General features: G+C 37.0%; 1 protein-coding gene across 4 annotated transcripts in view; it reads right to left on the reverse strand.

The window, feature by feature from the left end:
- The window catches only part of GRIK2 (glutamate ionotropic receptor kainate type subunit 2), a 774,206-nt gene that overhangs the window by 314,217 nt on the left and 432,149 nt on the right, over nucleotides 1–27,840 (reverse strand). Inside the window, exon 10 of one of the 4 annotated variants that reach the window (XM_037843290.1) lies at nucleotides 7,915–8,034. The exons of the other annotated variants lie outside the window; for them this stretch is intronic. Coding sequence (XP_037699218.1) covers nucleotides 7,975–8,034 — 60 coding nt within the window. The 3' untranslated portion in view covers nucleotides 7,915–7,974. Of the gene's footprint in view, nucleotides 1–7,914; nucleotides 8,035–27,840 lie in introns of those variants that run through there. 4 annotated transcript variants of the gene reach the window in all.

The following is a 27,840-nucleotide window of genomic DNA, read 5'->3' on the forward strand; positions in this document are numbered from 1 at the left end:
TTGCCAGTGGGAATGTAAAATGGGGCAGCACTTCGGAAGAGAGTTTGTTAGTTCCTCAGAAAACTAAACATAGAATTTTATGGCCCATCAATCCCTCTACTAGGTATTTACCCAAAAGTATTGAAAGCAGGGACTCAAACAGATATTTGTACACCAGTGTTCATAGTATCATAATTCACAATTGCTAAAATATGGAAGCAACACAAATGTCCATCAACTGATGAATTGATATATAAAATTAGGTCTATATATGCTATAGAATATTATCCAACTGTAAAAATTAATGAAATCCTTATACATGTGACAACATGAATGAAACATGAAGACATGCTGAGTGAAAAAAAAATCATACATAAAAGGACAAATATTGTGTGATCCCAGTGATACAAAATAATCAAGTTAGAATCTAGAATATAGTTTACCAGGGTCTGCATTGGGGGTAGACAATGGGAAATTACTGCTTAATTTTTATATATTTTTTACTTAGGTTGATTTTGAAGTTTTGGAAATGGTTGATGGTCATGGTAACACAACATTGGGTCTGTAATTGACAGCACTAAATTAGATATGTGAGGGGGCAGGGCAAGATGGTAGAGTGGTGAGGTGTGGAATTTAGTTCCTCCCCTAGGGAAGCTGGTAAATAGCCAGCAACTGTCTGGAACAGCTGTTTGGGGGACTTCTGTGACTGGACACACATTGTACACCAGTCTGGAATGGGTGAAACAGCTGAGATGGCAATGAAGACCTTAATGAAAAACTTTTAAAATTGATTGTGGTGATGTATGCACAACTGTATGATGATCCTATGAACAACTGATTGTATGATATGTGACTATATCTCAATAAAATTGCATAAAAATAAAAAATAGATATGTGAATGTAGTTAAAAGGTGAAATTTAGATCTTGTATGTGTTACTAGAACAAAAATAAAAGATAAAACAGGACTGTATAACACAGTGAACCCTACTGTAAATGATGGACTATAGTCAGTAGTACAATTATAAAAATGTTCTTTCATGAATTGTAACAAGTGTACCACATTAATCAAAGGTAATGATAGGGTTATATGGTGATTTGAAGCTGTATATATCACAGAAAGACGTTCTCAAATTTAATCCATTTCTATGGTCATGGACCCATTGTAAGTAGGATCTTTTGATGAGGCTACTTAAGTTGTGACCCACCTCATTCAGGATTGGTCTTAATCCTCTTACTGGAGTCATTTGTAAATGAAATGAAACAAGGATAAAGAAAGAGAGAGGGAGAAAAAGAGAGAGGGGGGAAAGAGAGAGAGAATGAAAAGGGGAGAGAGAAAGCTATGGAAGCAAGAAGCTGAAATCAATGAAACCCGGAAGAGAAGGGAGAGCACAGCAGATGCCACCATGCACCTTGCCATGTAGCATAGGAGCCAAGGATCACCAGCAGCTGATCTTTGGGAAGAGAGCACTGCTTTGATGATGCTTAGATTTGGATATTTTCCTGTCCTCAATCGTAAATGAATACATTCCCATTGTTTAAGCCAACCCATTTCATGGAATTGCTTTAAACGGCCTAGGAAACTAAAACAGATAGTATACAGTGAAAAAAATACAGCCTAATGTAAACTATGGGTCATAGTTAATAGTAAAATTTTAATATTCTTTCATCATTTGTAACTAAGGTAACACACTAATGAAAGCATTAACAATAGAGGGGTATAAGGGAGCACTCTTTTCTACATGATTTTTCTATAAACCTATAACTTCTCTAATCAAAAAAAAAAATTTAAAGAATCAATGCCAAGTAATAAAGTTGTGATTTCAAACACAGAGATCAGGTCCTAAGAATGAGACATTGACCAGGAAGTGAATTTAAGTTGGAGGCACCTGACATAATTCAGTACTCAGTGATCTTGAAGATTGCCTGATGTTCAGCAAACAACAGCATTTCCCAGTATGCATAAGGGACTCTTGAGCATGACTTACAGGGCAGTATTTTTTTTTTTTGCTATCACAGATTCTTTTTAATTTCCTGGCCAGCCTTGAGTTCATAATTTCTTGTCAAGCCAAGCAAAATAGAGTAAGTTTTAGGACAGAATCAACAGAAGTTCTGTCAGGAGAGGAAATACATGCATGCCCTCTTAGTGAACAATTTCATCAATATTCACGATGCCAACCACCATCTATTTTGGATAACTCCAACTCTTATATCCAGCCTGTACCATGATCCTGAAGTCTGGAACTACATATCTAACCACCAACTAGATAAATATACCATAGGCAAATCAACTGCAATATTTTCAAAATTAAGTGTGTCTTTCATGACTCCAAATCTGCTTTTCCACTTCAGTTCCTTTTCCAGAAAAATGGAAGTTTTTCTAACCTCTTCCCTAATTTCCAAACTATTACCATATACTAAGAATTCTCCCTCCTATATATCTTTTGAATCCAACTCTCTTCTCCCCATTGCTTTGAATATTTGCATTATTCTCTTAACTAGTCTCTCCTAATCCTGTCTCATGAACTAGAATCTGATTTCCAATACTATGAGGCTTTCTTTTTATCCCAATTTCATCATGTTGTTCACATATTTAAAATACTTCAAAATTACCCCAATATGAATAATATGAAATCTAAATTCCTTCGTGAGACCTACAAAAGGCTCATATTCTGCAATTGCTTGACTGTTCACACTCCCCCATAACCTCTCCCCTGCATTCTTGGTGCTCCATCTATAGCGGACTACTTACAGCTAATTCACATACTCTAAACTCTTTCACATGTCTGTGCTTTCACATGCAATTTTCCTTTGTCTGAAGTATATTTATTCATTTTTCACCTAATAAACTCCTCCTCCTAAACAAAATACTGGCCAAGGCTTGTTGAAAGCACACACTGGCATCACCTCCCCTAACTTTCTACTAAGGTAGCTCTGAGGCTATGAGTAAAGGAAAAAAACTCACAACACTGAAAAGTAAGACTAACAGAGAGCTTTGTTAAAAGTCGCAGGCCTTGCTAGAGAACTGTGGGAAGATAGCAGAGTAAGAGTAACCAGGAATCAGTCCCTCCCTCCACTAGAACAACTATTAAACAGTCAGGAGTTGTCTGAATCAAATATTTCAAAACTCGAGGCCAGGACAACATTGTACAGCATTCAGGGAAGAACAGGAGGAAGAGGCTGGTAAATTATGGTAAATGCCAGTAAATTGCTCTCTCTGCCACATAGTTACTGGCTCCCATCCTCCACTCTACCTGCAGGCAGCTGTAGGGCCCAGTCCCTGGCAAGCTCACTGGTGTCAGAAAGGGACATAAAAACCACTTCTCCAAGATCCAGGGTAGGCACCAGTCAATCGTTAATCACAGTTTCTAAATAGCTACTTTAGGTCACTGGGGGCCTAGCTTTGAGGGTGGCCATTGTTTCAACCCTCTGCAGACAAAGGCAGCAGAGAAGACTTAAAGACAGGAGCTTCCTCAGCGATGCAGAGGACAGTTGAAGGACTGCATTGGCTGGGCAGAGGCCAAGTCAAGAAGGCACAGCTTTGGGGAATAAAGAAAGGAACTCCTGGTGCCCTTCCTAGTCCCTCCCATATCCCCTAGCCAGGGTAGTTTGGAGCTGGCCAGGTGATCACTGAATAATAGACCTGGAGAAAAACTAGACAAGTTTGCTACAAGAGAATACACGGCTTCTGGAGATATGTCTCCAAAGACAAAAAAGGAGTTTATTGGTAATCGGGTACCTCTTCCTGTACTGAGAGGAGTTTTAAAGCTCTGCAAACAATTGGGGGATGATTAATGACATTTTCATAGAAAACTGGAAAACGGATATAAAAACAAAATCTTACTTAGACCCACCCTGACTGTGCCAGTTTGGATATATTATGTCCCCCATAAAGGTCATGATCTTTTAACCCAGTCTTGTTGGGTGGAACCTCTTGATTGAGTGTTTCCATGAAGATGTGACTCACCCAATTGTGGGCGATAACTTTGAATAAATTATTTCCATGGAGGTGTGAACCCTGCCCACTCAGGGTGAGTCTTGATTGGTTCACTGGATTACCTAAGAGAACTCAAGAGCCAACACAGACACTTTCTGATGCTTGGAGACACTTGGAGATGCAACAGAAGGATGTTGGGAGATGCTAAGCCAAGAGATGAAGCCCAGACTTTGCTCCGGGGAAGCTGAGAGGACCCCCAGATGCTTACAGAGGAGTGAAGACAGGCCCAGAGACCTTTGGGAGAAAGCCACTTTGAAACACAACCAGGGAGCAAAAGGACCAGCAGATATCAGCCATGTGCCTTCCCAGCTGACAAAGGTGTTCCAGATGCCATCTGCCATTCTTCAGTGAAGGCATCATCTTGTAGATGCCTTCGTCTGAACACTTCTATGGCCTTAGAACTGTAACTTTGTAACCTAATAAATCCTCTGTATTAAAGCCAATCCATTTCTGGTATTTTGCATAATGGCAGCATTAGCAAACCAGAAAATTGACCAAAACAAATATATAAACATAAATTACAATGATGACAGAGGAAATATTATTATAAGATTTTAGTGCAGTAAAATAACTGTCTACCCTGAAAAGAACAAATATTATTTATAATAATGGAAAAATATCAAAAGTTTTCAAGGAAAAATAATGAAAAGTTTAAGAATTTTATATCCTAGCCAGTTTTCCATGCAATTTATGAATATAATGAAAATTAGCACCGTACGCTCTTCACAAAGAAGGAAAAAAATACTTCTTGGCACCAGTCAAGTGAAGGAACCAAGAATGGAGAAATTAACACTGGCAAAGACCATGAACACTAAATTCAGAAGTGAAATGGAAGTTTAAATTACTCTCTATATGGTTAAAGAAATGTGTAGGTGTTACCAATTATATTAACAAAATATATAGCTTAAAAGGATTATCTTAATAACAATAATGTGAATTACAAACCATGGCTTGGTTTGAGAGAAGTAATGATGGGGGCTCTGCCTGGCTCCAAAACATTCTACGAAACATTAAACTATTTTTTATTAAAAAAAAAAAAAAAATCAGAGGGGGACAGTCTTCAAAGCAGTTTTTGGAGAAAACTTCATCATTATATATATTTATAACTAAAAAAGTAAAAGCAAAACAAAATAAATAGAGCATTCAAATCACAAGAAGCTGGAAAATGAACAACTGAAATCCCCAGAAAAGTGGGAGAAAAATAGTAAGGAATTACAAAAAATAGTCAATTAGAAATTAGGAAAGAAGAAGGTCTATAAATTATAAGCAAATTTTTTTTTTGGTAAAAGCAACAATAATATGAAATTTCTTAATTGACCTAATTAATAAAGAAGAGAAAATGTAAGAAAAAAATGATGTTAGAGACTCAGTAGATAGATATAAAATTTATATGATGATGCTATGTGAAAATCTCTGCTAAAAATTTTGAAAAACTTGATATATATCAATGTATAATAAAAACTGACTCAAAAAGAAGTAATAAAGTAAAAAAGATAATAATCATAAAATAAATTATAAAAGTTATTAAAGAACATTTTGTAGTAAAGATGTAAATATTAAGGAGTTTTTCTTTTTAATCTACCATAATACAAATAATTCCATATTATATAATTATTATATAATTCCATATTATATAGATTCAGAGCATAGCAAGTACTGGGGAACCAGTTCCTCTCTTTTTTAGCAAAGCTAATATAACTCTGATGTTAAAAACAAACAATAAACACAAAGACTAACAAACAGGCTAAAAACCATAAACATGGAGCAATTACTATAAACATACCTAAACATAAAGACTACATAATAAACCTAAAATGGCAGCCCATTGAAATAATTCTTTACCATAACTAACAGCAATTTATCCCTGGAATGTAAATCTTTTTACTATTAGGAAATTTATTAATACATTCATCACATCAATAAGTAAAATTTTAAAAATAAATGATAATCTTTACAGATAAGCAAAGTATTCAGTAATATTGCCCATTCTTGAAAAATAATTTATTGGAAAACCAGAAACAAAAGATCTTCTTGAACATATATCTATTATAATAGTTGAAATTAAGTGAGAAAATACCATTACAACAAGGAAAACAGGCTCAAAGAGTGAAGTTCTAAACAAATGAAAATAAAAATAAAACAGCCAAAAGCAATTAAAAATGAATAAAGAACAAGATAAAATTATCACTATTTATAAGACTCATGATAAAATATCTAGATGAACCAAGATAAGTGTAGAACTTTAAAAATAGGAATATTTCCACAAAGTGGTTCAAGATAAGAGAAGCATTAGAAAATAAAGCAGTCTACTATATTTATGGCATAAAAACAAAATCACATTGTTTGAATTCACAAGCAGGGACTACAATATGCTGTTTTAGAGAATAATCAGAAATCTATCCCCATAAACTATTTGATGGATACTCTAAATTATGATATGTGGTTTTCTTTTAGTTTTAGTTTATGGCTAAGCTTTTGTTGCTGTTTTGTTTTTTTCTGAATCTTATGACAATTTTATTGGAAAGTTAAGAAGAAGCATGTCTTTTGCAGTGTTAACAAAGACAACTGTCATTATGGAAAACTATTTATTTTGATTTCCAGACAACTTCCATTATATGCACTATAAAACCAAGACCAGAATATGTTTTTTTGTTTTAAAAGCACCAGCGTTGATAGTGGATTAAACATAAAAAAAATAAAGTACATGTTTGAAAAAAAAATTGACTGTTAATGAAGGCAATTTTTATGTTTTGTTTCTTTAGCCTCCTTTTTTTTTTTTCAGATTTGACTCAGGAACACTAGTTGTTCTAAAGTAACCTTCCAGACCACATCCTCTGTTCGATAGCTGGCAGAGGAACCCCAAGCCGTCTGCCAAGGAAGGAGACAAGCCAGGGTTAAACACCTTAAAGCAGAATAGCAAGCCAATATTGTCATGCTCCAAAATGTAACCAATTTGTATTTGTTTCATCTGAAAACGGCTGTTCTTATGGTTTTCTTAAATTGCTTCAAAAATATTTATATACTTTTGATTATTTAAGAAAAAATTCCTGGAAATATTTATTATGGTGGTTTCTAAGTGAGCAATCTTAATTTTTTAAAGGGCTTTATTCTTAATTGGCCAAATTTTGGTTAATGAGTACAACTGAAATTAACCATTTTAATTATTTTAAAAAGAAAATAATCTCATATTTATCAATAGTATAAGATAAAAATTTTACATGTTAATCTAGTTTATCATATTTTATACATTTTTTTTAAATAGAAATTCAGGAGTTAAAACAACTATGTAATAAATGCTTCATTTAGAAGGTATTTACTTGCATTAATTAAAAATAGTATTTTTAAACCTGATGAGATTCAGTGAGAATCCAGTATCATTAACATTTGCAAAGATCAATAATTTGGTTTTATAACTTCATATACTATCCAGGGCCTCTGGATGATTCCAAACTGACATTTTTTCACTTCTTTTAATATTAAAATACCACCACTTATCTAAATTATATTTTAGTCACTCTAAAATAGTCCTCAGTTATTTTTTCTAAGCTAAATTAAGGAACTTTCATAAATGTAGCTAGCAAAACTTTTATTTCAAACATTGGAAGGAAATATATTTAAGGGAATTAGCTAACAATAAATTTAACTGGCCAGTATTTCATTGCATTTTAATGACTCACAGTACCTTGAAATGATGCTGAAAAAATACGTAGAAACTTAATTGAACATGCTGAGAAAAGTTTCAAATTCACAGTCACAAGAAATGACCAAAAAGAAGAAAAAGTAATAAGCATGTGATAACAGCATCTGACTATTATTACTCTATTAACAGAGTAATTGTTCTACTTATTGTTTTATTTCAGTTTTCAGCCTTTGCCGTTCCAATCAGCATTGTGCTTTTATTGCTGTAGATCTAAGAAAGGTCTTGCCATTTTCTGAGTCCTGGTATTTCAATTCCCCTATAATCACCATGACTCTTAAGTCTGAAATTTACCATCTCTAATTAGCATTCATTTCTGAAGTCTATGTTGCACCACAGGTTACCAAAATTGCAAGCGAATACCTGGAGGAAAAAGTGAAAGTGAAAAAGCTTAGCAGCAACCAACAGAGCAACTTAATGTTTTCAAGAAAAGGCAATATTAAGGATGACTGGTTTGTAAAGATCAAAAACTACTGATGAGTCTCCAAAAGGGTTCATATAATTGTTCTCTTGCCTGAAAACAAACCTCATTTTGAACTCTCAAGATACTGGTAAAAGGGCATTTTCATGTGAATTTTCTGGAAAGAAGATGAATAATCACATCATGTTCTGGAGCTTATGTTTTAAAGTTACAATAAAATAGTGCAGAAGCACTCTAAAGCAATGTTTTAGTTTTGCATGTTTTTAATAAACCTTGTTTATTATTTACCTTTTGTATCTTTTTCCAAAATTGAAGTACATTTTGAGACAACTAAGAAAGGCTTTCTCCCTTCCTTCCTTCCTTCCTTCCTTTCTCTCTCTCTCTCTCACTTTCACTCTTTATTTCCAAGCTGAATAGGCAAAGACATTCTTTTAAAGAAGGTTGATTCTCTTACACTCACACAAACACAAACAAAACCCTTAGTAAACTACTGCAGACATAATCATCATATTCTTAATTGTTGTAAATTGTGTTGGCTCCTTTAAGAGTAACTTCAGAGAATTTTCATAATGTTCAAAAATCTCTAAGTTTTTATTGACCATAATTAGCATTCTAAGAAAAAAAATTGCTTTAATTTTACCTCTAGAAAAACTGCCAGCAGATGGAAAGAATTTCTTTCCCCCTGAAATGTAATTTAATCACCTGAAAGTATAGTGACTGTTACAGAAATCACGACTGTGTTATGCAGTAGAACTCAACTTTTAAGAAAAATAACAAGTCTTGCTAGTTGTGCTGTTTTCCAACATTTCAGGAAAGGTACATGCTGATGTCAGAGGAATAAGAGTATAAAGGAGGGCTTGGCTTAGTGATTATCATTCATTCTTGTGTGAAGGAAAGATTTGTATGTTTTAATGAAGACTAGTATTCTATTAAACTCCTCCACTTGAATGAATTGTCAGTTTAGATAGGAGATATTGGTTGTTACTATCTTTCTACTAATATTTTATTTCGGCCACTAAATAGTTATTAGCATAATACACAAGTGTAAGAAAGGAAAGAGAAAGAAAGCTGAAACTCAAATCAATCAAATGTGCCATTTCATTGCTGTCCTAGTAAAATGTTTGATGGGAAATGGGTCTATACCTATTAGTTAATCTTCAAACTGCATTTCATTTCTGAATCTAATTTATTATACCATTTCATGAGTAATAAAGATTTTGACTACACAAATGTTATTGCCAACAACTCCATTCATACATGACTAAATAGAGCTCATTATTTCCCTTCCCACATCTTTATTATAACCTCAGGTGATACTAACACCTCTGCCTCTTAGGTTTTTAACCTTGAAGCCCTCATCCATCTCAACTGTTTTTGTTCCATGTCTAATATATCCCCAAGAAAACTCATGCCTAATAGTTTAAAGATGCCATCTCTTTCTTTTTTCCTATTGCTACAGCACCTCTCAAATCAGACTCTGTTAATTCCCATTCAGTAGTACCCATGAACAAAGCATATCTCAGTCATTCAAAATGTTCCTCGGTTCACGTCTTTGCTAAACTTCTTTGGAATAACCCATCCTTTCTTTCAATTCCTCTCTTGTGCACCAAATGGTACTGTATTTGAATTGCAAATATGGGGTTTCAAGCAATAGAGGTATCTAAGAAGACAAGTCTCTGGCCTGAGTGAATAGAAAGATCCCAGAACCATAAACAGAGATTGAAAATATAGGAGAAACAGGTGTGACGTTTTGAGGCCTGAATTAATTAAAAGAAGATTTGAGGCTGTTGAGTTTAATATTGGACATTTTACATGGTATTGTTGTGATAACAACTTACAAATAAGAAAACTGAAGCAAAAATTGTTATATTTCCATGTAATTTGCTAGTAGTTAAGTTGGACCAAAAATTCAGATTTTTCAATTATTTCTTCCATACTATACTTTATATAATTCCATAATTTACTAGTCTTAAACAAAACTATAGTATTGACAGTAATGTCAATCAAAAATCATATAAAAATGATGATAGAAGATGGTGGTATAGGGAGGTGTAGGGTTTAATCCGTTCTCCAGGGCAGCTAGCAAATAGCCAGGAACTGTCTGAAACACATGTTTGGGGGACTTTGGACACCTGACACACATCTTGCATCAGCCAGGAAGGAGTGGAAGAGTAGGACTGATAAATATCAGCAAAGAGCTATAAGTAAATCCTTCCACACTGTGGAGGCTGGTGCCCCTCCCTCACTGGCACATGGGAGTCACTCTCTGGCAGGAAACAGAAGCCCTCAACTAGAAGCAAGGGAAGGGAGCTCAGCCCGGCCCCAAATGTAGATTTGAATAAGGAATTCAGACTGTTGAATACCAGCTCTGAGCACAGATGAATCTACAACAGAAACAAGAAAGAAAGCAGGAGTTCTGTTTCAGCCCCGTTCCCAACAGGAAGGATGCAGGGCTGACAGAAAAATAGAGGCTTCTATAGTTGGCTGAGCTCAGATTGCTAGAAAAAGGCTGTGCCCACCCCCACTCCCACCACCCCAAAAAAGGGGCACATAGAGCTGTGTACCAACTCAGGCTCTTGATGGCAAACTCAGGAGACTGGGGAACAGCTTTGAGAATAGCTTTTTTTTTTTTTCTTAAAGCAGCTCATTAAAGAAAGCAGCCAACATTCTCCGATATCAGCCCTGTCCCAGGCAGGGGTGGAGGTAGGGTTGACTGAGAGACAAAGTAACTAATCAGGTGTACTGTAAAGGGCATATCTTTTCCAAGAAAAGGTAGGGTAGGACCCTGAGCAAGTAGTGGCTCTCATTCAGAGAATTTAGACTGCAGGGGCTTGAAGATCTGCAACAGTTTCAACCAAAAGAAAGCAGAGCCCAGCCTTTGTCTAAAACACACTCCAGCAGGGGTGGAAGTGGGGCGGCTTGAGAGTCCTGTAACTTTTCCAGCCTACAGGGAACAGGGGACTGATGAGTGGCTCCTCCCCAAGAAAAGAGGAGGGGCAAGGCCCAGCACAGGTGGTGACTGTTATTTAGAGAATTCAGACCTCAGGAGCTGGGAAAACAGAAACAGTTTCAAATAGTTCCCACCACCCTGACCCCCTCCAGACTCTGTCTCAATCATGCCCCCAGCAGGGGTGAGTTAGCTGAATACTACTTTAGGCCTGTGGGGAGCAGCAGTCTGACAAGTGCCATCTGCTGGGCAGAACAGGAAAAGCATGGAATCTGGATGTTTCTCTGAAAAGACTGGCACTATGGGTCTCATCCTCAGTGAATGTTGATACTAAACTACACCACCCTTTGTGAGTCCTGAATCTGTCTTGTTTGAGAAAAACTGGGGTAGATCCTCTATGAGGGAACCCTTCTCTCAGAATCAGCCCTCTAGGTAAAAGTTGCTAGAGATAATAAGACGAGTGTTAAAAAACATATACAGGCATATAGTTCCACTGAAATTGTAGAACTGTAACCCATAACATTCTTTGAAATTTGCTCTCTAACTACTTGTTAAATTGCATTTGGAAAGTTATTGCTTCTATGTAAATATCTTATATGTCACAATTAAAAAAAAAAAACATATAGAGGCAAATAAAAAACAAATAGAGCAGATCAACATTACCTGAGGAGGAAAAAGGAAGAAAAGCTTTTTCATGAGGGTTAAACAACTTTACAGAAAAAGACAATCACACACACATGCACACAAAAATGCCATATATGCAGGGCAAGAATCAGAAAAATAAAAGCTAAAAAAGTCTGATCAGAACATATGCTAGAGGTCTAGAATAAGTTGAATAAAATGTCAAAAAACAGAGCACAAAGCCAACCAACATGCAATACATGGGCAAAAAAAGAGAAAACAACCTCCAGAATAAATCAATCAAGACAATCAGATGCCTAGACACCAGAAAAAAAAAAAATCACAAATCATACTAGGAAGCATGAAGATATGACCCAGTAAAAGGAACAAATTTAAACTTCAGATGGGAAACAGGAGTTGAAATAACCAATAAAAGACGCTCAAACAAATCTTCTAAATCAATTCAATGAGTAGAAGGAAACGGTAAAAGAGATGACAGACATAAAGAAGACACTGGGTGACTGTGCTGGTTTGAAGATATGTACCCCAGAAAAGGACATGTTCTTTTAATTCATTCACATGGGTGCAGACCTATTGTGGGTGGGACCTTTTAATTAGGTTGTTTCAATTGATATGTGACCCAATCAATTCAAGGTGGATCTGAATCCTTTACTGGAGTCCTTTATGAGGATAAAAGAAAGCCAGGGAGCTCAGAGAGAAACACCTGGAGTAAGAGCTCACAGAGGGAGAATAGCCCCAGAGATAAGAAGAGAGGACCCACAGATGCTCAGAAAGAAAGCCACTGGAATCAGAAGCTGAAAGCAATGGAACCCAGAGGCAAAGGACCAGCAGATGCTATCCATGTGCCTTCCCAGGTGACTTAGGTGTCCCAGATGCTGGTGGCCTTTCTTCAGAGTCCAGGAATCTTTCTACTGATGACTTAATTGGGACATTTTCATGGCCTAAGAATGGTAAATTGTAAGTTAATAAATCCCCATTTCTGACATATTGCATTCTGGCAGCTTTAGCAAACTGAAAGAGTAACAATGAAGAAGAACTTAGAAGCTTCCAAAAAAAAAAATGACAAAATTTATGATAATGAAAGAAACAATAGAAGAGATGAAAAACACAATGGAGACACACAACAGCAGATATGATGAGGCAAAAGTAAGGATTAGGGAATTAGAGGACAGAATGTCTGAACTCTTACACACAAAAGAATAGATAGGGAAAAGAATGGAAAAATATGAGCAGGGTCTCAGAGAATTGAATGACAACAGGAAGTGCATAAATATACCTGTTATGGGTGTCCCAGAGGGAGAAAAGAGGGAAAGGGGGCAGAAAGAATAACTGAGGAAATAATCACCAAAGTTTTCCAACTCTTATGAAAGTTTTCCAACTCTTATGAAAGACATAAAATTACAGGCCAAAGAAGTGCAGCATAGTCCAAACAGAATAGATCCACACTTACTAAGCAGATGGTCAAATGCCAAAGACAAAAAGAGAATTCTGAAAGCAGAAAGAGAAAAGTGATCTATCATGTATAAGGGAAGCTCGATAAGACTAAGTGTGGATATTTGGCAGAAACCATGGAGGCAAGAAGGCAGTGGTACAATAAAGTTAAGATGCTGAAAGAGAAAAGCTGGCAATGAAGAATACTATAGCTGGCAAAACTGTCCTTCAAAATGAGGGAAAGTTTAAGATATTATAGATAAAAGACACTGAGAGTTTGTGAAAAAGGAACTGCTGTACAAGAAATACTAAAGGGACTACTGCACATTGGTAGGAAAAGATGGGAGAGAGAGATTTAGAGGAGAGTGAAGAAATGAATATTATCGGTAAGGGTAACTAAAGTGGTAAAAAGAGAGAGAGAAAAATAATATATGACATAGAAAATCCAAAGGACAAAACAGTTAAAGAAAGTACTGACTTTATAGTAATAACATTGAATGTTAATGGATTAAACTCCCCAATCAAAAAAAAAACATAGACTGGCAGGATGGATTAAAAAAACAATCAAAAACAAACAAGCAAGCAAACAAACAAACAAAAAACAGGATACATCTATATGTTGTCTACAAGAGACTCACTGTAGATCCAAGGACAAAAATAGGTTGAAAGGGAATGACTGGAAAAAGATATTCCATGCAAACAGCAACCAGAAAAGAACAGGAATATCAGACAAATTAGACTTTAAATGTAAAACAGTAAAAGAGACAAAGAAGGATGCTATGTATTAATAAAAGGGACAATTCATCAAGAAGAAATAACACTCATAAATACTTATGCACCTAGCCAGAGTGCCCCAAAATATATGAGGCAAACACTGCTAACACTGGCAATACTGAAGGGAGAAATAGACATCTCTACAATAATAGATGGAGACTTTAATACACCACTCTCATCGATGGATAGAACATCCAGACAGAGAATCAATAAGGAAACAGATCGTGAATAGTGTGAATAATGAACTAGACCTAACAGACATTTACTGAACAATGTACCCCACAACAGCTGGATACACATTTTTCTCAAGTACACATGTAACATTCTCCAGGACAGACCACATGTTGGGTCATGTGCTGGTTTGAATGTATTATGTCCCCCAAAACGCCATTATCTTTGATGTATTCTTGTGTGGCCAGATATATTAGTGTTGATTAGATTGTAATTCTTTGAGTGCTTCCATGGAGATGCAACCCACCCAACTGTGGGTGATGTTTCTGATTGGATAGTTTCCATGGGGTGTGACCCCACCCATTCAGGGTGGGTCTGAATTAGTTCACTGGAGCACCATATAAGCTCAGACAGAAGGAGCAAGCTTGCTACAGCCAAGAGGGACACTTTGAAGAATGCACAGGAGCTGAGAGAGGAACTGCAGTTTACAGAGATATTTTGGAGATGGCCTTTGAAAGCAGAGTTTTGCTCCAGAGAAGCTAAGAGGGGACAAATGCCTCAAGAGCAACTGAGAGTGACATTTTGATGAGAAGCTGCAGCCTAGAGAGGAACGTCCTGGGAGAAAGCCATTTTGAAACCAGAACCCTAGAGCAGTTGCCAACCACATGCCTTCCCAGCTAACAGAGGTTTTCTGGTCGCCATTGGCCATCCTCCAATGAAGGCACCCAATTGTTGATAACTTACCTTGGATACTTTATGGCCTTAAGACTTTAACTTTGTAACCAAATAAACCCCCTTTATAAAAGCCAATACATTTCTGGTGTTTTGCATCCCAGCAGCATTAGCAAACTAGAACCAGTGACAAAGAAAGTTGCAATACATTTTAAAAGACTGAAATTACACAAAACACGTTTTTGGATCATAATGGAATGAAGCTGGAAATCAATAACAGGCAGAGGGATGGAAAATTCACAAATATATGGAGGCTGTACAACACATTCTTAAACACCAGCAGGTCAAAGAAGGAACTTAAGAGATAAGGCAGTAAGTATCTCAAAGCAAATGAAAATGAGAATACAACATGTCAAATCATATGGGATGCAACAAAGGCAATGCTGAGTGGGAAATGCATTGTCCTAAATGCCCATATTTAAAAAGAAGAGCAAAAATCTAGGACATAACTGCTCACCTGGAGGAACTAGAAAAAAAAACAGCAAACTACCCTCAAAGCAAATAGAAGGAAAGAAATAACAATAATTAGAGCAGAAATAATTGAAATTTAAGAACATGAAAACAATGGAGAGTATCAACAAAATCAGAAGTTGGTTCTTGGAGAAAATCACTAAAATCAATGGACCTTTAGCTAGGCTGATAAAGAAAAAAAGAGAGAGGATGCAAATAAAGAAAATCAGAAATGGGAGTGAGGACATTACTAGTGATCTTGCAGAAATAAAAGCGGTAATGGGAGGATACTATGAGCAATGGTATTATAACAAACTAGACAACCTAGATAAAATGAACTTAGAAACACACAAACAATCAACATTGACTTGAGGACAAATAGAAGACCTCAACAAACCAATCACAAGTGAAGATGATGAATCAGTCATCAAAAACCTCCCAAAAAAGAAAAACCCAGGACAAGATGGCTTCATATGTGAATTCTATCAATCATTCCAAGAAGAATTAATACCAATCCCACTCAAATTCATCCAAAAAATTGAAGAGGAGGGAACACGACCTAACTCATTCTATGAAGTCAACATTTCCCTAATACCAAAGCCAGACAAAGATACTACAAGTCAATAAATTACAGATCAAATTCCAAGAAGAATTAATACCAGTCCCACTCAAAATCATCCAAAAAATTGAAGAGGAGGGAACACGACCTAACTCATTCTATGAAGCCAACATTTCCCTAATACCAAAGCCAGACAAAGATACTACAAGTCAATAAATTACAGATCAAATTCTCTAATGAATATAGATGCAAAAAACCTCAACAAAATACTTGCAAATCAAATCCTAAAGCACATTACAAGAATTATACACCACAACCAAGTAGGTTTTATTCCAGGTAAGCAAGGGTTGTTCAACAGAAGAAAGTCAATGAATGTAATACATCACATTAACAAATCAAAGGGGAAAAATCCACATGATCATCTTGATTGATGCAGAAAAGTATCTGACAAAATTCAGCATCCTTTCTTGATGAAAACACTTCAAAGGATAGGAACACAACAGAGGAAATATATGAAAAGCCCACAGCTAACATCATATACAATAGGAAAAGACTGAAATCTTTCCCTCTAAGACCTGGAATGACAAGGATGCTCACAGTCACCAATGTTATTCAACATTGTGCTGGAAGTTCCAGTTAGAGAAATTAGGCAAGAAAAAGAAAGAAAACACATTCAAATTGGAAAGAAAGAGGTAAAATTTCACTGTTTGCAGATGACATGATCCATTATGTTGAAAATTCCAAAAAATCTATAGCAAATCCACTAGAGCAATAAATGAGTTCAGCAAAGTGGCAAGATACAAGATGAACATGCAAAAACCAATAGTGTTTCTATACATTAGCAATGAGCAATCTGAGGAGGAAATCAAGAAAACAAGTCCATTTACAAGAGCAACTAAAAGAATCAAATATTTAGGGAAAACATAGCCAAGGACATAAAAGACCTATACCCAGAAAACTACAAAACATTGCTATAAGAAATCAAGAAGACCTATATAAATGGAAGGACATGCCATGATCATGGATTGGAAGACTAAATAGAGTTAGGATGCCCATTCTATCCAAAATGATTTATGGATTCAACGCAATACCAATCAAAATCCCAACAACTTACTTTGCAGAAATATAAAAACCCATAATCAAATTTGTTTGGAAAGGCAGGGTGCCCCAAATAGCTAAAAACACTTTAAGAAAGAAAAATGAAGTTGGAGGTCTCACACTACCTGACTTTAAAGAATTATTACAAAGCTGCAGTGGTCAAAACAGCATAGTCCTTGAATAAAGATAGATATACTGACCAACAGAATCAAACTGAGAGTTCAGAAATAGACCATCTCATCTATGGACATTTGATTCTTACAAGGCAGCCAAGTCCACTCAACTGGGACAGAAGAAAGAGCCTCTTCAAAAACTGGTGCTTGAAGAACTGGATATCTATATCCAAAAGAATGAAAGGGAACCCCTAACTCATATCTTATACAAAACTTAACTCAAAATGGATCAAAGACCTAAACATTAGAGCCATGACCATAAAACCCTTAGAATAAAATGTAGGGAAATATCTTAAAGATTTTGTGGTAGGAGTTGGTTTCCTAGACCTTATAGCAAAAGCATGAACAAAGAAAGAAATAGGTAAATGAAATCGCCTCAAAATTGAAAAATTTTGTGCATCAAAGGACTCTGTCATCAAAGTAAAAAGGCAGCCAATGTAATGGGAGACAATATTTGGAAACCACATATCAGATAAGGGTTTAATATACAGACTATATAAAGAGATCTTACAACACAAACAAAAAGACAAACACCCAATTCAAAATGGGCAAAAGACATGGTTAGACACTTTTTCAAAGAAGAAGTACAAAGAGCTCAAAAGCATATGAAAAGATACTCAACTTCACTAGCTATTAGGGAAATGCAAATCAAAACCACAATGAAATACCATTTCAAACCTACTAGAATAGCCATTAACCAAAAAACAGAAAACTACAAGTGCTTGAGAAGATGTGGAGAAATAGGCACACTTAGGCACTGTTGTTGGGACTGTAGAATGGTGCAACCACTCTGGAAGGCAGTTTTTTGGTTCCTCAGGAAGCTAAGTATAAAATTGCCTAATGATCCAGCAATCCCATTATTAGATATATACTCAAGGAACTGAAAGCAGGGACAAGAACAGACATTTGCACACCTGTGTTCATAGTGGCATTATTCATGATTGCCAAGAGATGGAAACAGCCCAAATATTCATCAGCTGATGAGTGGATAAACAAACTGTGGTATATACATATGGTGGAATATTATACAGCTGTAAAATGGTATAACGTAATGATGCTGCACAATATGGAAGAACCATGAGGGCATTATGTAGAGCAAAATAAGCCAGGAAAAAAAAGGAGAAATACCATATGGTCTCAGTAATATGAACTAACCATAATGAGTTAACTCTGAGATTTAAATTTGCAAACACAGGTTATAGGGAGATAGATAGAAGGTAGAGACTGGGCAATTAATGCTTAAGGAGTACAGAATATAGATAAATAGAGGGTAGAGACTTGGCAATTGATGCTTAAAGAGTACAGATCTTGCATAACAAGATTTATTATAGAGGTTCAGAAATGGATAGCACAATACTGTGTGATGGTAACACAATATTGTAAGTATAATGAACAAAGCTGAATGTGAATATGATTGAAAGAAAGGTAGGGACATATGGCACCAGAAGTTAAGATAGAGGATAAAAACTGGAAATGTATAACTTAGCAAAACCTAGAATGGACAATGATGGTGGTTAATTGTACAAATGTAAGAAAGTTTTTACATGAACAAGAACAAATGTATGTCAGTAGTACAAGGTGTTAAAAATGTGTATATGCAAAAAATACAATTAATGTAAACAAGGATCTATAGCTAACAGTAACATTGTAATATTATTTCTTTAACTGTAAAAAAAGCAATATAGATGGAAGGGCGGGGCAAGATGGCAGACTGGTGAGCTGTATGTTTTAGTTACTCCTCCAGGAAAGTAGGTAAAAAGCCAGGAACTGCGTAGACTTGACACCACAGAGCAATCTGTCTTTGGGCATACTTCATACAACACTCATGAAAACGTGGAACTGCTGAGATCAGCGAAATCTGTAAGTTTTTGCGGCCAGGGGACCCGCGCCCCTCCCTGCCAGGCTCAGTCCCGGGGGAGGAGGGGCTGTCAGCTCCGGGAAGGAGAAGGGAGAATTGCAGTGGCTGCTCTTATCGGAAACTCATTCTACTGATTCAAACTCCAACCATAGATAGACTGAGACCAGACACCAGAGACTCTGAGAGCAGCCAGCCCAGCAGAGAGGAGACAGACATAGAAAAAAAACAACACGAAAAACTCCAAAATAAAAGCAGAGGATTTTTCGAGTTCTGGTGAACACAGAAAGGGGAAGGGCGGAGATCAGGCCTTGAGGCGCATATGCAAATCCCGAAGCAAAGCTGATCTCTCTGCCCTGTGCACCTTTCCTTAATGGCCCTGGTTGCTTTGTCTATTAGCATTTCAATAACCCATTAGATCTCTGAGGTGGGCCGTTTTTTTTTTTTTTTTTTTTTTTTAAATCCTTTTTGCTTTTTCTAAAACAATTACTCTAAGAAGCTCAATACAGAAAGCTTCAAAGAATTGAAATTTGGGCACGTCAAGTCAAGAGCAGAACTAAGAGAGCTCTGAGACAAAAGGCAATATTCCATTGGCTGAGAAAATTCACTAAACAACACAACTTCCCAAGAAAAGGGGGGTGTCCGCTCACAGCCACCATCCTGGTGGACAGGAAACACTCCTGCCCATCGCCAGCCCCATAGCCCAGAGCTGCCCCAGACAACCCAGTGTGACGGAAGTGCTTCAAATAACAGGCACACACCACAAAACTGGGCGTGGACATTAGCCTTCCCTGCAACCTCAGCTGAAGGTCCCAGAGCTGGGAAGGTGGAGCAGTGTGAATTAACAAAGCCCCATTCAGCCATCATTTCAGCAGACTGGGAGCCTCCCTACACAGCCCAGCAGCCCAGAACTGCCCTGGGGGGACGGCACTCACCTGTGACATAGCACAGTCATCCCTCAACAGAGGACCCGGGGTGCACAGCCTGGAAGAGGGGCCCACTTGCAAGTCTCAGGAGCCATACGCCAATACCAAAGACTTGTGGGTCAGTGGCAGCGACAAACTGTGGCAGGACTGAACTGAAGGATTAGACTATTGCAGCAGCTTTAAAACCCTAGGATCATCAGGGAGATTTGATTGTTAGGGCCACCCCCCCTCCCCGACTGCCCAGAAACACGCCCCACATACAGGGCAGGCAACACCAACTACACACGCAAGCTTGGTACACCAATTGGGCCCCACAAGACTCACTCCCCCACTCACCAAAAAGGCTAAGCAGGGGAGATCTGGCTTGTGGAGAACCGGTGGCTCGTGGACGCCACCTGCTGGTTAGTTAGAGAAAGTGTACTCCACGAAGCTGTAGATCTGATAAATTAGAGATAAGGACTTCAACTGGTCTACAAACCCTAAAAGAACCCTATCAAGTTCAGCAAATGCCACGAGGCCAAAAACAACAGAAAATTATAAAGCATATGAAAAAACCAGACGATATGGATAACCCAAGCCCAAGCACCCAAATCAAAAGACCAGAAGAGACACACCACCTAGAGCAGCTACTCAAAGAACTAAAGATGAACAATGAGACCCTAGTACGGGATATGAAGGAAATCAAGAAGACCCTAGAAGAGCATAAAGAAGACATTGCAAGACTAAATAAAAAAATGGATGATCTTATGGAAATTAAAGAAACTGTTGACCAAATTAAAAAGATTCTGGACACTCATAGTACAAGACTAGAGGAAGTTGAACAACGAATCAGTGACTTGGAAGATGACAGAATGGAAAATGAAAGCATAAAAGAAAGAATGGGGAAAAAAATTGAAAAACTCGAAATGGACCTCAGGGATATGATAGATAATATGAAACGTCCGAATATAAGACTCATTGGTGTCCCAGAAGGGGAAGAAAAGGGTAAAGGTCTAGGAAGAGTATTCAAAGAAATTGTTGGGGAAAACTTCCCAAATCTTCTAAACAACATAAATACACAAATCATAAATGCTCAGCGAACTCCAAATAGAATAAATCCAAAAAAACCCACTCCGAGACATATACTGATCACACTGTCAAACATAGAAGAGAAGGAGCAAGTTCTGAAAGCAGCAAGAGAAAAGCAATTCACCACATACAAAGGAAACAGCATAAGACTAAGTAGTGACTACTCAGCAGCCACCATGGAGGCAAGAAGGCAGTGGCACGATATATTTAAAATTCTGAGTGAGAGGAATTTCCAGCCAAGAATACTTTATCCAGCAAAGCTCTCCTTCAAATTTGAGGGAGAGCTTAAATTTTTCACAGACAAAGAAATGCTGAGAGAATTTGCTAACAAGAGACCTGCCCTACTGGAGATACTAAAGGGAGCCCTACAGACAGAGAAACAAAGACAGGACAGAGAGACCTGGAGAAAGGTTCAGTACTAAAGAGATTCGGTATGGGTACAATAAAGGATATTAATAGAGAGAGGGAAAAATATGGCAAACATAATCCAAAGGATAAGATGGCCGATTCAAGAAATGCCTTCACGGTTTTAACGTTGAATGTAAATGGATTAAACTCCCCAATTAAAAGATATAGATTCGCAGAATGGATCAAAAAAAATGAACCATCAATATGTTGCATACAAGAGACTCATCTTAGACACAGGGACACAAAGAAACTGAAAGTGAAAGGATGGAAAAAAATATTTCATGCAAGCTACAGCCAAAAGAAAGCAGGTGTAGCAATATTAATCTCAGATAAAATAGACTTCAAATGCAGGGATGTTTTGAGAGACAAAGAAGGCCACTACATACTAATAAAAGGGGCAATTCAGCAAGAAGAAATAACAATCGTAAATGTCTATGCACCCAATCAAGGTGCCACAAAATACATGAGAGAAACATTGGCAAAACTAAAGGAAGCAATTGATGTTTCCACAATAATTGTGGGAGACTTCAACACATCACTCTCTCCTATAGATAGATCAACCAGACAGAAGACCAATAAGGAAATTGAAAACCTAAACAATCTGATAAATGAATTAGATTTAACAGACATCTACAGGACATTACATCCCAAATCACCAGGATACACATACTTTTCTAGTGCTCACGGAACTTTCTCCAGAATAGATCATATGCTGGGACATAAAACAAGCCTCAATAAATTTAAAAAGATTGAAATTATTCAAAGCACATTCTCTGACCACAATGGAATACAATTAGAAGTCAATAACCATCAGAGACTTAGAAAATTCACAAATACCTGGAGGTTAAACAACACACTCCTAAACAATCAGTGGGTTAAAGAAGAAATAGCAAGAGAAATTGCTAAATATATAGAGACGAATGAAAATGAGAACACAACATACCAAAACCTATGGGATGCAGCAAAAGCAGTGCTAAGGGGGAAATTTATAGCACTAAACGCATATATTAAAAAGGAAGAAAGAGCCAAAATCAAAGAACTAATGGATCAACTGAAGAAGCTAGAAAATGAACAGCAAACCAATCCTAAACCAAGTACAAGAAAAGAAATAACAAGGTTTAAAGCAGAAATAAATGACATAGAGAACAAAAAAACAATAGAAAGGATAAATATCACCAAAAGTTGGTTCTTTGAGAAGATCAACAAGATTGACAAGCCCCTAGCTAGACTGACAAAATCAAAAAGAGAGAAGACCCATATAAACAAAATAATGAATGAAAAAGGTAACATAACTGCAGATCCTGAAGAAATTAAAAAAATTATAAGAGGATATTATGAACAACTGTATGGCAACAAACTGGATAATGTAGAAGAAATGGACAATTTCCTGGAAACATATGAACAACCTAGACTGACCAGAGAAGATATAGAAGACCTCAACCAACCCATCACAAGCAAAGAGATCCAATCAGTCATCAAAAATCTTCCCACAAATAAATGCCCAGGGCCAGATGGCTTCACAGGGGAATTCTACCAAACTTTCCAGAAAGAACTGACACCAATCTTACTCAAACTCTTTCAAAACATTGAAAAAAATGGAACACTACCTAACTCATTTTATGAAGCTAACATCAATCTAATACCAAAACCAGGCAAAGATGCTACAAAAAAGGAAAACTACCGGCCAATCTCCCTAATGAATATAGATGCAAAAATCCTCAACAAAATACTTGCAAATCGAATCCAAAGACACATTAAAAAAATCATACACCATGACCAAGTGGGGTTCATTCCAGGCATGCAAGGATGGTTCAACATAAGAAAAACAATCAATGTATTACAACACATTAAAAACTCGAAAGGGAAAAATCAATTGATCATCTCAATAGATGCTGAAAAAGCATTTGACAAAATCCAACATCCCTTTTTGATAAAAACACTTCAAAAGGTAGGAATTGAAGGAAACTTCCTCAACATGATAAAGAGCATATATGAAAAACCCACAGCCAGCATAGTACTCAATGGTGAGAGACTGAAAGCCTTCCCTCTAAGATCAGGAACAAGACAAGGATGCCCGCTGTCACCACTGTTATTCAACATTGTGCTGGAAGTGCTAGCCAGGGCAATCTGGCAAGACAAAGAAATAAAAGGCATCCAAATTGGAAAAGAAGAAGTAAAACTGTCATTGTTTGCAGATGATATGATCTTATATCTAGAAAACCCTGAGAAATCGACGATACACCTACTAGAGCTAATAAACAAATTTAGCAAAGTAGCAGGATACAAGATTAATGCACATAAGTCAGTAATGTTTCTATATGCTAGAAATGAACAAACTGAAGAGACACTCAAGAAAAAGATACCATTTTCAATAGCAACTAAAAAAATCAAGTACCTAGGAATAAACTTAACCAAAGATGTAAAAGACCTATACAAAGAAAACTACATAACTCTACTAAAAGAAATAGAAGGGGACCTTAAAAGATGGAAAAATATTCCATGTTCATGGATAGGAAGGCTAAATGTCATTAAGATGTCAATTCTACCCAAACTCATCTACAGATTCAATGCAATCCCAATCAAAATTCCAACAACCTACTTTGCAGACTTGGAAAAGCTAGTTATCAAATTTATTGGGAAAGGGAAGATGCCTCGAATTGCTAAAGACACTCTAAAAAAGAAAAACGAAGTGGGAGGACTTACACTCCCTGACTTTGAAGCTTATTATAAAGCCACAGTTGCCAAAACAGCATGGTACTGGCACAAAGATAGACATATAGATCAATGGAATCGAATTGAGAATTCAGAGATAGACCCTCAGATCTATGGCCAACTGATCTTTGATAAGGCCCCCAAAGTCACCGAACTGAGCCATAATGGTCTTTTCAACAAATGGGGCTGGGAGAGTTGGATATCCATATCCAAAAGAATGAAAGAGGACCCCTACCTCACCCCCTACACAAAAATTAACTCAAAATGGACCAAAGATCTCAATATAAAAGAAAGTACCATAAAACTCCTAGAAGATAATGTAGGAAAACATCTTCAAGACCTTGTATTAGGAGGCCACTTCCTAGACTTTACACCCAAAGCACAAGCAACAAAAGAGAAAATAGATAAATGGGAACTCCTCAAGCTTAGAAGTTTCTGCACCTCAAAGGAATTTCTCAAAAAGGTAAAGAGGCAGCCAACTCAATGGGAAAAAATTTTTGGAAACCATGTATCTGACAAAAGACTGATATCTTGCATATACAAAGAAATCCTACAACTCAATGACAATAGTACAGACAGCCCAATTATAAAATGGGCAAAAGATATGAAAAGACAGTTCTCTGAAGAGGAAATACAAATGGACAAAAAACACATGAAAAAATGTCCAGCTTCACTAGCTATTAGAGAGATGCAAATTAAGACCACAATGAGATACCATCTAACACCGGTTAGAATGGCTGCCATTAAACAAACAGGAAACTACAAATGCTGGAGGGGATGTGGAGAAATTGGAACCCTTATTCATTGTTGGTGGGACTGTATAATGGTTCAGCCACTCTGGAAGTCAGTCTGGCAGTTCCTTAGAAAACTAGATATAGAGCTACCATTCGATCCAGCGATTGCACTTCTCGGTATATACCCGGAAGATCGGAAAGCAGTGACACGAACAGATATCTGCACGCCAATGTTCATAGCAGCATTATTCACAATTGCCAAGAGATGGAAACAACCCAAATGTCCTTCAACAGATGAGTGGATAAATAAAATGTGGTATATACACACGATGGAATACTACGCGGCAGTAAGAAGGAACGATCTGGTGAAACATATGACAACATGGATGAACCTTGAAGACATAATGCTGAGCGAAATAAGCCAGGCACAAAAAGAGAAATATTATATGCTACCACTAATGTGAACTTTGAAAAATGTAAAAACAACTGGTTTATAATGTAGAATGTAGGGGAACTAGCAGTAGAGACCAATTAAGGAAGGGGGAACAATAATCCAAGAAGAACAGATAAGCTATTTAACGTTCTGGGGATGCCCAGAAATGACTATGGTCTGTTAATTTCTGATGGATGTAGTAGGAACAAGTTCACTGAAATGTTGCTATATTATGTAACTTTCTTGGGGTAAAGTAGGAACATGTTGGAAGTTAAGCAGTTATCTTAGGTTAGTTGTCTTTTTCTTACTCCCTTGTTATGGTCTCTTTGAAATGTTCTTTTATTGTATGTTTGTTTTCTTTTTAACTTTTTTTTTCATACAGTTGATTTAAAAAAGAAGGGAAAGTTAAAAAAAAAAAAAAAAGAAAGAAAAAAGACAAACAAGGAAAAAAAAAAAAAAAAAAAAGATGTAGTGCCCCCTTGAGGAGCCTGTGGAGAATGCAGGGGTATTTGCCTACCCCACCTTCATGGTTGCTAACATGACCACAGACATAGGGGACTGGTGGTTTGATGGGTTGAGCCCTCTACCATAAGTTTTACCCTTGGGAAGACGGTTGCTGCAAAGGAGAGGCTAGGCCTCCCTGTATTTGTGCCTAAGAGTCTCCTCCTGAATGCCTCTTTGTTGCTCGGATGTGGCCCTCTCTCTCTGGCTAGGCCAACTTGAAGGGTGGGATCACTGCCCTCCCCCCTACGTGGGGTCGGAAGCCCAGGGAAGTGAATCTCCCTGGCGACGTGGAGTGTGACTCCCGGGGAGGAATGTGGACCCGGCATCGTGGGACGGAGAACGTCTTCTTGACCAAAAGGGGGATGTGGAGGGAAATGGAGTGAGCTTCAGTGGCAGAGAGATTCCAAAACGAGCCGGGAGATCACTCTGGTGGGCACTCTTGCGCACATTTTAGACAACCTTTTTTAAGTTCTAGAGAATTGGGGTAGCTGGTGGTGGATGCCTGAGACTATTAGACTGCGGCCCAGAGCCCATGAATCTCGGAGACAGTTGTATAGAAATGTAGCTTATGGGGGGTGGCGGTGGGATTGGGAATGCCATAGGGACCAGACTCCACTTTGTCTGGTTTATGGATGGATGTGTGGAAAAGTAGGGGAAGCAAACAAACAGACAAAGGTACCCAGTGTTCTTTTTTACTTCAATTGCTGTTTTTCACTCTAATTATTATTCTTGTTGTTTTGTGTGTGTGCTAATGAAGGTGTCAGGGATTGATTTAGGTGATGAATGTACAACTATGTAATGGTACTGTAGACAATCGAGGGTACAATTTGTTTTGTGTGACTGCGTGGTATGTGAATATATTTCAATAAAATGATGATAAAAAAAAAAAAAAAAAAAAAAAAAAAAAAGCTAATGGTCTACAAAAGGGGAATGTGAAAGGAAATGAAATAAGCTTCAGTGGCAGAGAGATTCCAAAAGGAGCCGAGAGGTCACTCTGGTGGGCACTCTTATGCACACTTTAGACAACCCTTTTTAGGTTCTAAAGAATTGGGGTAGCTGGTGGTGGATACCTGAAACTATCAAACTACAACCCAGAACCCATGAATCTCGAAGACAGTTGTATAAAAATGTAGCTTATGAGGGGTGACAATGGGATTGGGAAAGCCATAAGGACCACACTCCACTTTGTCTAGTTTATGGATGGATGAGTGGAAAAATAGGGGAAGGAAACAAACAGACAAAAGTAGCCAGTGTTGTTTTTTACTTCAATTGCTCTTTTTCACTCTAATTATTATTCTTGTTATTTTTGTGTGTGTGCTAATGAAGGTGTCAGGGATTGATTTGGGTGATGAATGTACCACTATGTAATGGTACTGTAAACAATCAAAAGTACGATTTGTTTTGTATGACTGCATGGTATGTGAATATATCTCAATAAAATGAAGATTAAAAAAAAAAAAAAAAAGAAAAGCATGAGGCAGCTATAGAATGTACTAATAGCTACAGAGGTGTCGATGAAACCAATGTTTAAATACCATTTGTGTTTAAAAAAAAAAGATGGAGTAAAATATATACACATGTATCTGGTTGGTGTATGCAGTGTATCTCTGAAAGAGTGGTAGAAAGAGGAAGGGCTTCCTCTGAGGGGAGTGACTAGGGGTTAATGCTGAAGGGAAGATTTACTTCAACATTTTAGAGTCCTTGGATATTTAAAAGATGATTTTTGTCTGTTACACCTACTGAAGATATAAATTAATTTTAAAAATTAAAAAAAAAACACTACTGAATAAAAGGAATTAATTAGGGGCCAAAGTATTCACTATGTTTTGTAACTGATTTGAGACTGTGTATGAAATTACTTTCCTTTCAGTTTCATGGCTTGGTTGTGGAAAGCTCTCGGATCTCTTGAATTTCCTAACAGTGCTTTTTGCAGACTAACTCCATTTTCAGTTATCAACTACATGATGGTAGGGGGATGGAGTTTTTAACTTTAACTGTTTTACACCTTTCATTCAGTGCTACCTGGCTTTGGTAGCAGGAAATGTTCAAACACAAATAAAAACTAGTATTTGCTGCACAGTTATTATGAAAAAAAAAAAGCAATATACCAAAGCTAAATGTCAAGAAGAAG

This window comes from Choloepus didactylus, chromosome 7 (genome assembly GCF_015220235.1).
Source record: "Choloepus didactylus isolate mChoDid1 chromosome 7, mChoDid1.pri, whole genome shotgun sequence".
Classification (NCBI taxonomy): domain Eukaryota; kingdom Metazoa; phylum Chordata; class Mammalia; order Pilosa; family Megalonychidae; genus Choloepus; species Choloepus didactylus.